Raw genomic sequence first — 13,429 nt, 5'->3', positions numbered from 1 at the left:
ATTAAGTCAGAAAGAGAAAGATAAATAGTGTATGATATCACTTATATGTGGAATCTAAAATATGACACAATTGAACCTATCTATGAAACAGAAGGTAGGTCTACTCCCAAGGTAGGTCTTTTTAAATGTACTAGAAACAGACTCACGGATACAGAGAATAGACTTGTGGTTGCCAAGGGGCAGGGGGTTGGGGGAGGGATGGAGTGGGAGGTTGGGATTAGCAGATGTAAGTTATTATATATAGAATGGATAAACAACAAGGTCCTACTGTGTAGCACAGGGAACTATATTCAACATCCTATGATAAACCGTAATGGAAAAGAATAATAAAAAAAATGTATATATATGTATAAGTAAATCACTTTGCTGTACAGCAGACATTAACACAACACTATGAGTCAACTATACTTCAATAAAACATTTTTTAAAAAATACTTGGCTCAGACATCAGATATTTTTTAATTCGAAAGGCTTATGAGTTAAATGCCCAACATTATTACTTTCCTATGTGAACTATTTGAACATTTTTAGGATTATCTCACTAGGTTTATTCCTCAGATAGGTATCTTTACAGGCTATGAAAGCTCAAGGTTCAATCTGCTTTATATGTAAATCTGATGATGATGGTGATAGTCTTAAATGTACTAGTAATCGAATGTTTACTATGTACCTGGTGTTGCTGTAAGTGCTTTGCTTATATTTACCTAGTTAACCCTCAAAACAACCTTAGGAAATATATGCTATTGTAATCCCCAATTTTACAGCTGAGGAAACTGAATTAGGAGAAGTTAAGTAGCAAGGTCACACAATGGTAAGCAGCAGGGCCAGGACTTAAATCCCATAGGATTTGGCTTCAGAGTCCTTGTCCTTAACTACTTCCCTATAATGCTTTTCGTAACAGCCATGATTACCACCAGTTGGATCAACATAAAAAGGAGGCACTGATGATTTCTACAAAGTCAGACTCCGGATGCGAATCCCATATTTAGGATTACAACCCCCTTCCTAAAGTCTATTAAATATATATATTATATATATGGAGCATGAAGTGAGGTACTACTGGAGCTATCCAGATAGTAGTAGTATGGCACTGTCCAAAAGCAGCTAACATAAAGGGAAGTACAGGCAAAAAGTAATTTAACATTTCCATGATCTTTAAAAACTGATGACTCTCAAGATATTAGATAGTTTACAAAGCAGGTATTTAAACAAACTTTATATGTGTATCTACTTTATTCTACTGTACAAAAAAGCAGCTATGTTCTCAAAATTAAGTACAAATTCTAAGAAAGGTAATAGCCTAGAGTATCACTTGTCAAAGATTTTATATATTTTTTTAATGAACAGAATTGATCTGAGAAGAGTTTATCAAGAGTGCAATAATGATCTGTCCCTCTGTTTAAATAAATTTATCTTAAAATAATTTTTATTTAGTTGCAAGTAATCAAATCATGTTAGAACTACAGTCATTCTTTTGTGATATAATGTTTAGAGTTGCTTAGATTTTTCTCATTCAAGATCTGTAATGACAATGGATGATATATAAACCAACGTTCTCAAATAGAACATAAGGGATACAATCTACTTCATATTTCCAAGTTATAATGGGACAACTATGACTAAAAGAAAGGTCTAAATTAAAAACACATTTATAAAAAAAATAGCATAAATATGTGACTGGTATGAATTTCAGAGGGTAGTCCAATTGTCTCTCAGGTTTTTAAACAGAGGTATCTATAACTCCTAAAAGGGGTAAGAAATCACTGAAATTCAGGCTTCCAAAGAATGAAAATCAATACATACAAATATTAACTGAGATAGTAAGAAGGAAATTCAACTATTTAAAGATGTCTGAAGAGACAAATTGAATGCTTAAGCCTCTGTGAAAGAATTACTTAAATGGGAAGGAGCCAACCTTCATAACTTGTTTCTGCATTTCTACACTCTGTTCCCTGGGGGGAGGCTTGCTCAACTGGGGACAGTGCTATCCTATCAGGGAGCACTAGGAAATATGTGGGTCACGCCTCCTGCAATGCACAGTCTTACCCAGTCTTAAACGCCAATAAGTGACCTCACTGAAAAAAGTACTGCATGGATTCTAGAATTATTCCAGAGAATAGGAAAAGAGGAGACACAGAGAACAAGATCAGCTATGAATTCTGGTCCTTCCTGTCTTGGTCAATTCTTTCACGTGTGATAAGCAACAGCAAGATTTCAGTTTTTCTGATAAATTACAAATAAAGTAAAAGTAAAAAAGTATATGATGAGAATGACTAGCTTAGGGATTTTGCATATGAAAGGAAGAACTTTTCTACTATGTAGGTAGAAAAGTTGTATGTAGGTATCTATAAGGTACAAATGTAGGACAGCCTAGAGAAAATCAGGAGTAGATAGATGGACATCATGGTGCTATGAGACTAAGGAAGCAGGGTGTAGAAAAGATCAAGGCTTCTACTATTTAATTAATTTTGCAATTATCCTTTGTTCTTCTTATCTAACGAACTGAATAAAGGTGGAATCCCTGCTCTCAGGAAACACATAACCTAGTTGGTGAGACACAGAAATGAAACACAGGTCTGATTAAGTAAATGATATGGTAGATATGAAGGTAAAGTACTTCTTGAATACAGGAACGGAGAGGGAACAGGGAAGGCTTCTTGGAGGAGGTGAAAAACGAAATGAGCCTTGAAGGAAGAAGTTTTTGATAAAAATGAGAAGGGGTAAGGAAAGGCATTTCAGGTTGACCGCCAGTACGAGCAAAGGCCCAGAAGAAGGAAATGTAATAGTCTCTTCAAGACAACTGAATGGTTCATGAGACTGTAAAAGTATGGCACAGGAGAGGGCTATGGTGGGAGATAAGCTCCCAAGGTAGGTCTAAACTGTTTTGGACTTTATTCCAAGGATATCACTAAAGGTTTCCCAATGGTAAAAGTAGTACAATCTCCTTTGGAATCTAGATGTACAGATCCAAAGGGCTACTTGACTATATCAAAATCTACATGACCAAAACCAAACACTGTGATCCTTCACTAAACCTGGTTCTCTTATAGTATTCTATATCTCAGGGAAAGCATTACTATCCATCAGGTTACACCAGCCAAAACCAAACCATGCCAAAGCCCAGGAATCATTCTTGACATCATCTGCCTTCCACCTATATCCAATCCAATACCAAGTCCTATCTATTTTACTTTCCAAATTTCTGTCAAATTATAATACTTCCCACCTATCTCTACTTATTTCTACTGTCAAACTCTTAGGACAAAATCTTGTCCTCTCAGGACTTCCCTGGCAGTGCAGTGGTTAAGAATCCGCCTGCCAATGCAGGGGACACGTGTTCTAGCCCTGGTCAGGGAAGACCCCATATGCCGCGGAGCAACTAAGCCCGTGCGCCACAACTACTGAATCTGCGCTCTAAAGCCCGCAAGCCACAACTGCTAAGCCCGCGCTCTAGAGCCCACGAGCCACAACTACTGAGCCCACATGCTGCTACTGAAGCCCGTGCGCCTACAGCCTGTGCTCTGCAACAAGGCAACAAGAGAAGCCCGCGCACCGCAACGACAAGTAGCCCCTGCTGGCCGCAACTAGAGAAAGCCCGTGAGCAGCAACGAAGACCCAACACAGCCAGAAATAAATAAATAAATACATAAATTTATTTTAAAAAAAAGATTAAATTGAGGAACAGAAGAACTATTAAAAAAAAAAAATCTTGTCCTCTCTCTCCTGAATCACTCACCCTGACTGATCTAGCTGCATTCATTTAGGCCCTCAATTAAACTGAAGAATTAAAAGAAGAAGAAGAAAAAAAAGGAAATCCTAAATCACCCAATGCTTAAATTATTTTAGTAGCTTTCCACACTCTTAAAATATTAACAACAAGAATGTGAACTTGGTCTATAAAGTCCTATGTGATTGACTGGGCTCTGGACCTCTCTCTAGCTTCATCTTATAGAATGCTCCTCCCACTCTAGCCACACTGGCCTTTTTTAGACCCTGCTGCTCATCCTGTTTCTTCTCACTGTGGATGAAGAATTGTTGCTCACCATCTGCCTCTACAAGGATGAAGTCACTAGCCACCGTAATCGCTGACCTTCAACACACCCTGAAAGGAGCCAGGGCAGAGATCAGGAATGAGGCACTCTGTGCTCCGGGAAAAACTGGCAGAACAGGGCTTCAGATCGTTAGATATTTTTCAGATTTTATGATCCCAATTTCTTGCATCTTCTCATATTTAGAAAAGCACTTAAATCATTAATGGAGGCATCTGCTCCTTGTGACTAGTGGCAACTTTCTGCCAACATGTGTGCTTGACTGCATGAATCCCCCTTCACCGAAATCACATATATACTTAACTCCCCACCTACCTCTTTGGAGTAGTTCCTCACAGCTATCTGAGAGCCTGTCTCCCAGGCTATAGTCCTCATTTTGCCCCAAATAAAACTTACTTCACAACTCTGACGTCGTGCATTTTTTTTTCAGTCGACATCAGCATAGGGTCTTTACACACGTAATGCTGCCTATTGTCGTTTCTTCAACTCTCAGCCAGGCCTTTTGCTAGGTGCTTGGGCATATATTGACAAAAAAATAAAGTCTCTGCCTTCATGACACTTAGGGCTGAGTGGGGAAAAGTGGTGGAAACAGAAAAACCAGTAATCAAATAACATAAATTGTGAAAAGTGCTGCAAAGAAAAAGAACACAGTGCTGTGAGAAAAGGAATAATGTAAGGCAGAGAAACCTACTTTAGATTGGGAGGTCATAGAATAATTCTTTGAACAGGGGCATTTAAACTGAGTTCTCAAAGATAGAAAAGGAAGTTTTTACTTTAACTGGCCCACAAATGAAAAGATGTATTATTACTGTAGGTTTCATGTGCCAAGAAAATACAGAATTTGGAATTTTATCATAATCAAGATGAAAATACAGTTAACCCAACAATTCAATAGAAGAAAAAAGATTTGTCTATTCACTGCTTCTTAGAACTCACTTGGTGAAAGGTTGAGACTGTGTTACCAAAAACTTAAGGAAGAAGCAGAAGGATGATGAGAAAGGAAAAGGCCAGTAAACAAGGAGGGGGCCACCTGCCCAGTAACCTAATGGAGTATATGGATAGCTGTATTTACAAGGCTTATATAACCAGTGAGTCAGCAAAAAGCCAGGTGTCAATGGTTCTCTTCTGTGCCCCTCTAAGCAGCTAGAAAACTTGGCTCTCTCCACTGGTGAGAAGGGGGGGCTCAAGGACAAGGTCTGAGGTAGGCTAATAAAACAGTCACCATACCATCCAGCAACACTTGCCTAAGAAAGGATGAGGAAAAGTAAACCTTCATGCTTAGAAAAACACAAGAAACAGGATCCAACTTAAGGCAGATTAGAGCAAGGTAGGATTTCACAGACCTAATGTGACTATTTCTTTAACTTGCAATAAAATGCTTATTAAAGATCCCCAAATCAAGACTCCAGAATCTGCTGAAAGCAAACCCTAGATTTTAAAGAGAAAATATCTTTACCTTTCTTGGGGTCCATAAGTATTTCAGGGCTACTTTCTACAACCATCTTTTCTCTAATAAAGGCTAATATGTATTAATAATAACAGAAAAAGGCCTCATAATGATACAACTGGGCCTGGCAAAGAAAAACTGTACAAAATAGAACATAAAAGGGATTAAATCACAGTACAGGCAAAGAGATAAAGCACTAACAACCACTTGATAATGAACAGCAATGCTAATGAACCTAAGCTAAACACCCACCAATGCACAGCTATGAAAATAGAAGACTCCTCAACCTGCCTTCCTCCACCTCCATACTTATATTCTCAGCCTAGTACTGTTCCAGCGGCAATAATTTAATAAGAGCAAGAAGACTTTATTTTTTCTTCTCCACTTCAGGCCATAGGGAAAGCTGGGGGGCGGGGGGAAAGGAGCGGGGGTAATTATGACTGTTCAAAGAAGGGAAGGGATATCTTATTGTTAGCGTTCTTTGCTCTGGAAATTCCTAGCTTCTGCCTCTTCATGGATATGGAGAAAACTTGATGATTATTTCTGAAGGTCACAAAACTGAAAGACCAGAAATAATGGTTTCCTTTCTAGCTCCCTTGGCTATCCCTTATCGCTAAATGTGAATCTCTAAAATGTTTTAGTTATTGCTAAGAGGCAATTCTATATAGCTGATACAGAAAAGTAAAAACAAAACAAAACAAAACAAAACAAAAAGGTGGGGGGCAAGGTGGTGGAGACCCAAAACACAAGCAACACATTTATCTTACCAAAACCCCCTGTCAGGCAGTCTGCTGATTTTGCTTGCCACAAAGCTCATCCTTCATTTGTGCACTGCCAGAGCAAGCTTGGATCGTGCAAACAATCACAACCTCTTTTGGCTGTAAGCTCTTTCCATTTGTCCCAGCTTCCAAACTGCAGAGGAGCTGTGGCATAGTCTGTCAAGGCTGCACATACTTGGTTTCCGAGAATAACTCTGTAAATGAGGACAGCTACCACTGGGAATGCATTCCCCCACCAACAGCCGGCCGAAATGAAGCTTCTAGTTGATCCCTGGGCTTCTCACCTTCACAGCCTCAGAGAAGTGCCTTTCACAGAGCAGGCAGGTACAGCCACACCACATCAACATCCCTGCATAGCCAATCCTCCGCAGTGCCTTCCTCAGCCTTCATACAGTTCCGGTTCTATCTCCTGCATCAACTCTTAGAGCTTTCTACATCTGGGAGCCAGGGAGGACTCTGCTGAATAAACAGAAAGCTTCTGCCAAACAAGCATCCGTGTGTGTGTGTGTGTGTGTGTGTGTGTGTGTGTGTGTGTGTGTGTGTGTGTGTGTGTGTGTGTGTGTGTGTATGCGCGCGCGCCTGGATGCGGGTGCGGTTTGCTAGAGCTGCTAATGCAAATGAATAGTTGAATAGTTTGAGAATGGAGATCACAGACAGTAGCTGCCTCTCTTCTCGAGCTGTGAGCATCTTTTACAAAAGACAAAAGCACCAAACTGGCTGAATTTAAAGCTACAGGACATTAATTCACCATCCACATTTGTATTTTCATTTAAAACCAGATATGGTTTAGAGAATAGCTTAAAGAAGGTTAAAAACATTCTAAATAGGATAACACTGTTTAGGTAGCTTGGTTCAATAAATACAAAGAGAAAACAATCTACCCATGTTTCAACAAAGGACTAAAAGATCGCCAGGACAAATTTCTGTGCTTTTCTAATGTTTCTTCTCTTATTTTCATTTTAGGTTCACAAAGTCATTTAAATGAAAACTGAGCAAGAGAAAGACTTCAGAAAGACTTCTTGTGCACAGCATGAGACCCTGAAGTCCTTTTCACTATGGACAAAGGGAGAAAAAGCTTCTGAATGAAAAGCATTAAGGTCTCTGAAGTTTAAGCAACAGATTAAAACACCACAATCGTAAACCTGAGCTCAGCTCCTGTACCATCACATACTATTTATTCAATACCCACGATACTGCATGAAAGAACTGAATGTCTTGAAGAAACTGTTTCTGCACTGAAAAAGTCACTTTGGGATTTATCCTAAAACAACCTATCAGATCTGAGCTTTATTTCTTCATTTATAAAAGTAGTTTTGGGAAATGCACACGGGAAGAATTTTAATGATTATAAAATATAGTGTAGCGTGTACAATGTATAATAGCTAGTAACATTTTTTTGAAGTTAACATGCACAAAGGTTAACATGAAGACAATTTGATATAGTACAGTACAGTCCTTTCTATGAGCCTAAAGCTGTGATCATTTCTATACTTCTATTTAAGTATGGGGCTGGAAGCTCAGGCCAGCAGAGTACTGAGAGTTCAAAGAAGGTTCTTCTATCAGCATTCACCAGCTTCATTAGCATTTTTCATTTATAATCAGAGAAAGTACTCTGAATGGAATCCAAAGTATCTTGAATGAATTTGAAGAAAATTCTGGGTTAAAACCATGGCTCCAGAAATTCCTCTTTTATCTCTAGAGGCACAGAACTCAGACCTTGACTCTCCAGAACAAATTAATAGAGAATTTTATGACTTAATACAAGTTGTGTCTTTGCTTAAAAATTAGGTTATAAGGTTTCAATAGAGTAAATATTTGTTTCTACAAAAACAATGACAAAAAACCAAAACCAAAACCAAAACCAATCCTGCACTGCTAGCATCAACATTAGCAGATGTTTGCTTAATTCTGTTTATTAGCATTTTAAATATACCTTCTCTTCAGACAATTATGTTCACTGTAGAAAACTTTGAAAACACGAGTGGGCATAAAAGAAAGCAAAATTACGTGTAATCTCATCACTTAGAAAAAACCAAACCAAACATTTCTGTCATGAGGCTCTTTTATTCTCTTTCCTCCTTCCCACTGAGATCACTGAAGCAAGTGTTGAGACAAGGTGTCATAAGATCAAAACTGCCTTGACTGGATGAGCTGCCATATGTACAGAGCAGCGCTGAAGAGTTTCCTGGGTGTGTAAGACCTTGTGTGTAAGAAATGTTCACTGTGTATTTATATGAGTCATGATCTTACCTTACAAAAAATTATTCTCAAACAGTTTTTGAGGTTCCACCAAGATGCTAATGAATTTACCCAAGTTGTCAGAGAAGTACCCCTCACTGGCTGCCTTAGCCTGGGTACAAGTCTTCTTGGCTCCCAAAGCAAATCTCAACTGGCAATAGAACATTAATTTTGCTACTTTCTGGTTCTTTCGATTTTTTTTCTCTTGCTGATTTTGTTTGTTTCTGCTTTATGATAAATTACTCCTCATTGATGGCAGCACAGAATGAGAATTTGATTTTAATAATTTGACCATTTGGTGGTCTCTTCAGAAAAGTGATACACAATAGATCTATTTTCTGTTGGGTAATAAACCAAAAGTGAATTCAGTTTGTTAGACTTTTCTTTTTGCCCATTTGTCTATATTGAGCTCAACTCAATTAAAAATGCTGTATATATTATAAACGGGAACAGCTCTTTGAGATCTGTACTGGTAAGGTCTTGTGCTTACTTTTGATTCATGGCTGAAGGTGTAGAACTGAAGCCATGGCTCTCTGTGTGTCTGTGTCTGAAATTCAGAAAGATCTTGACTTCTTGTTGTGTAAGTGTAAAATGTTTTCCTATTTTTAGAAGACATTAAAAATTAATTACAATAGCTCTTAAATTAAGGGGTTCTGTTCTCGGTTTTATAGAGCTAAATAAGCACTTACATATCAAATATTCTTAGAAGTCCAAGAAAACGAACTGAACATGTAATACTTCAAATATGTTAGACAAAGAAAAAAAATCCTTCTTACAGAAACTACTAGTTCTGAAACATTAAAAAAATCCAAATTCATATAATTAAGTTAAATATTTTGCAAATCAAGACTAGATTTGTAAACAAACAAACAAAACCAAAGAAAAAAGACTAGTTTTGTCCAAGTATAATACTGCACACATTTTAATTTACTTGGGTTTGTTTTAATTCAGATTAAAATTAATCTGAACTTCCTAAATTTACTTATACAGGTTTACTGAACAAATAAGTTAATATTATTCTTCTTATATAATGCTGATATTTAGAAAAATGAAAATCTGTGTTCATCTAAATTGAATCGTAATACTGAATAACTTTTTATATCAATAGCAATTATGTGTCAGCTTAAATAGCTCCAAGATCTTACGGCAATTTAAAATCTTGAACTAATGTTAAATGTAGCTAATTAACAAATAATTCTTGGATGCTCAGATAAATTTCTAAGTAAACAGAATACTAAATGTTGATTATTAAGCATAGTTTTAAGTTGATATACATTTGCTTCTTATTTGTATATGCTATTAGAGTGGCTATATCTTCAGGTCATGTTACCAATCGGGTTCATTTTGCCACTTTAAGAAGGTGTAAGAGAAATGTGGGGCTGTAGAAAGTCTGTTATGTTTATTCAGGAGCCTTTCTGGTCTGCTAAAATCCTTGTGTGTGACAGATATTTCTTATTATCCACTCCCTCCACCTAATCTTCTCTCTGAAATATGTTATAATTGATATAGAAGGTTCAAACTATGCTAGGAGCAACAGTACAAGGTGTAAAGTCCTTTTGTTTTTGAAGGAAAAAGAGCATTTTTGTCCCAAAGTTAAAATGGCAGTTTGTTCCAGAATTTGAAAGAAAGACAAATCTTAGAAACTGAATTTGATTTGCCTTGGTTTATACTACTGGGATCTGAAAAGAAGATATGAAATATGTCCAAATTTTGCAAAATTCAATCAGTTTTGATGGGCTAGTTTCCTTGGCTTACTGATTAATGCCTTCATCTACAATATGAAAGATTATTCTTTATCTTCTGTGTAATTTGCCTAGATAGCAGAATAACTTTCTGGCTTTATGTTGGATTTACAATGTTCTTAATGATTAAAAAAACAAAACAAACCAACCAGAAAGAACAAAGGTTTTTTACTTGTGAAAGAGCTAAGTTCTTTGAAATTGCATTCCCTTACGTGTTTATTATAATGTTTTATTGTCATTTTGATTAAATAACCAAGTACTGTTTCTCATCCATGCTCCTATCTTAATCAAGGGCCCAAATCTCTTTCAACAATTCTTTTGATTTTGCCTTCCCAAGACTGGCTCCTAAATATAGAAAAATGAAACTTTCAGGTTAACTGTTAAACCTAAAACTATCTTTAAGAGTCTCATGGAAAGGAATGTACAAGGTACTCTACAAACTATTGCTACTCCAAAGAACAGACCCTTAGGTACATGTTTCTGAGCTGACATCACTTAGATAACTTTCAGAATTTACCAGTGGACTAGACCAGGATTTCCACGATGCTTTTCAGTCCAGAAGCAGATGTTTCATGAAAGCAGACTGCTGACCCAAGTTCCATTTGAGCAAGAACTAACTACACAGGATGGAATGAACTGATGAAGGAAATTTTATTGTGGTTTTTTGTTTAGAATACTGTTGATGTTATCTTAATGTTCTATTTTTTGTGGCTACATGAGGAAGCCCTTTTACTTTCTTCTTAAACTATTTCTAACTCACATTTTAGTAGACTCTGCTTTTGTGATCTAAAATAAAACATTAAGTGGTATCTGATTTTCACTGAATCAACAGTATTCAGAAACTTACTGAGTTTTCCTTAACTTTTTATGGCAATACAGTTATTTGTGTAGGATCAATACTAGTATCTTATCTCCTTTTTATTAGGATATAATTGGATTTTGTAACCACACATACCTAGAATGTCATATTTGAAAAAGAGTCTCATTTAATCATATATGAAAAACCACATTAAGAATAGTTGACTTTATATATGGAGCCAATGTCTAAAAAGAAGCCCTCCCAGGAAAACCGACCTGATGCCTGATTTACAGGGTCCCTGGCTTAGCGGTGGTAAGGAAGGTCACTTACTTCCCGGCAAGCCTCAGCAAATGCTGGGGACCTAAAGATGAGATTAACTCACTCAAATTTATCAGCTCTGTAGATGAAATCTAGTCAGAGAGTTTCTTAGGTGTGGTTTCCTAACCTTGGGATAGTAAATAATAGAGGTGTTTAAAAGTCCAACCTAAAATTCTTTACGAAAACCTCCATACAGAAGTTAATCTTGTAGCCTTAGTAATTGCTCAAAACTGTATCACTGTGGATTTGCAAAGAAAACTCAAGGATGTCTGTATGATTAATTAGCACTCTTAATGCATCTATATAAATAATCAGGTCAAACCTAAAGAGACCAACTATTTTGTGATCAAGAAAAATCTTGGGAAATTATTTATGATCACAAGAGGGATGGGAGATTGTCAGCAGACACTGTGAAAGACTAAAATGGTAAAAAATTTTACGTGCCCTTTCAAGGGAATATCTGGTGTTGTCTATTGGATATTTTGGAGTTATCTGATAGTATAAAGGTCTGCATCTTTGTCTCTGGCTAGGTTATTCTGAAACCCTGTAGAGACGGAAATTACCTTGTGGACAGCACTGGTGATGAAATACAAATCAATTTTGTCTGGTAGAAAATATAAATTTCCGTTAAGTCCAATTCTCATTTTAATATCTTCCTGGCTCCTAATAATTGGTTAATTAGTGAGTTAAATACAATCTTTGACATATGTTCATTTTGTATGAGAGTCATAATTTGACCTTTGAAAATAACGTTTAACATTTGGGTCCTTAGCTTTTATTAATATTTTGTAAAGCATCTAATTAAAAAGCAATTGTTTAATTCTGCCTGTTTTAATAAGGCTCTTACAAAAGAGCTAAGAACTATTTTTACATTTTTAAAGAGTTCTAAGAAAAAAAAAAACAAAGAAGAATATGTAATAGAGCACTTTTGTGGCCCTCAAAGCGTAAAATATTTACTATCTGGCCCTTTACAAAGAAAAAAAAAAAAGGTTGCTAACCCTTGCTTTAGATCAAAGTTACAGTATCTCAATTGGCATAGATATTTTAATAAGTGTGATCAACATGACAAACTAGAAGACACCGACGATTTAGCAGTAAAGTTAAGTTAGGACCCAGACTGAGAAAATAGGCTCCTTTACTAAATACCACCTAAAGATGTATCAGGGATATTTTAATGATAACACAAAAAGTTTCCTTTACAAACAACTAAAAACGTTTAAGTGTTACTTTATAAAGAAACTGTTTAATACTATTTTTTCACTGAGTAGTTTTCAGACTTCTCAATACTGATTAAAGTTTACTGAACATGCCTTTAGACGGAAACAAAAGCTGAACACAAGTTTCACTAGAATCTAGTTTTTGAAATAATTTTACACATTGCTGTATAAATACAATAATCTGGACAATAACAAAACAAAAATAATAACAAAAAACCCTACTAAATTCAGAATTATATCTGACAAGAAAATATTTTTTCCCTCAGTAATACAAACCTATAATAGTATCTTTATGGTGTTCAACACTGTTGAGTATTGCGGGGGGGGGATGCTGAAAATTTCATAAGAAAATAGATTTTATCCTTCCAAAATTCCTGGGGAAAAGATGTCTTTTAAAAACCTCTTTGTTATGCAACATTTCAAATATATATAAAAGTAGAGAGAATAATGAATTTTATGCACTCTTTATCCAGCTTCAATTATTAACTCATGGCTGGTACTTCCTCCCTCCCTTGCAATTATTTGGAAGCTAATCCCAGACAAAAGATACTCCTTATAAAAACCAAGACTAATTCCAGAGGCTTTTCTATATTATTAAAACCTGCCTCAGCTGTCAGACCTCATGGATACTACTTTATTTTTTGGATAAAATGCCTAATGTTCTCCTTCTCTTTCACGCTTTACTATATTTTATTCATGAAGGATCTACTGGGAAAAAATGTCCAAAGACCAAGGAACTTGTTCTGTTTCTACAGACTGACCTTCTTGATGCTGATGCCTGATGACTGGCTGGAAAAATTTTTCCAAAAGCGGCAAAAGATGGGGAAAAGTAAAGTTGAA

At 36.3% G+C, this 13,429-nt stretch overlaps 1 protein-coding gene and 1 long non-coding RNA gene across 6 annotated transcripts in view; one reads left to right on the top strand and one right to left on the bottom strand.

Moving 5' to 3' along the window:
* The window catches only part of TMCC1 (transmembrane and coiled-coil domain family 1), a 220,971-nt gene that overhangs the window by 35,334 nt on the left and 172,208 nt on the right, over positions 1-13,429 (bottom strand). The window contains exon 1 of one of the 5 annotated variants that reach the window (XM_082345715.1): positions 6,560-6,728. The exons of the other annotated variants lie outside the window; for them this stretch is intronic. Coding sequence (XP_082201841.1) covers positions 6,560-6,622 — 63 coding nt within the window. The 5' untranslated portion in view covers positions 6,623-6,728. Of the gene's footprint in view, positions 1-6,559; positions 6,729-13,429 lie in introns of those variants that run through there. 5 annotated transcript variants of the gene reach the window in all.
* Positions 1-13,429, top strand: part of LOC309607322 — a 169,515-nt gene that overhangs the window by 80,112 nt on the left and 75,974 nt on the right. The window lies entirely within an intron of this gene.

Source organism: Balaenoptera borealis, assembly GCF_965194805.1.
Source record: "Balaenoptera borealis genome assembly, chromosome: 12".
Taxonomy (NCBI): Eukaryota; Metazoa; Chordata; class Mammalia; order Artiodactyla; family Balaenopteridae; genus Balaenoptera; species Balaenoptera borealis.
The sequence above is the reverse complement of the archived record's forward strand: the minus strand, read 5'-3'. Positions and strand labels throughout refer to the sequence as shown.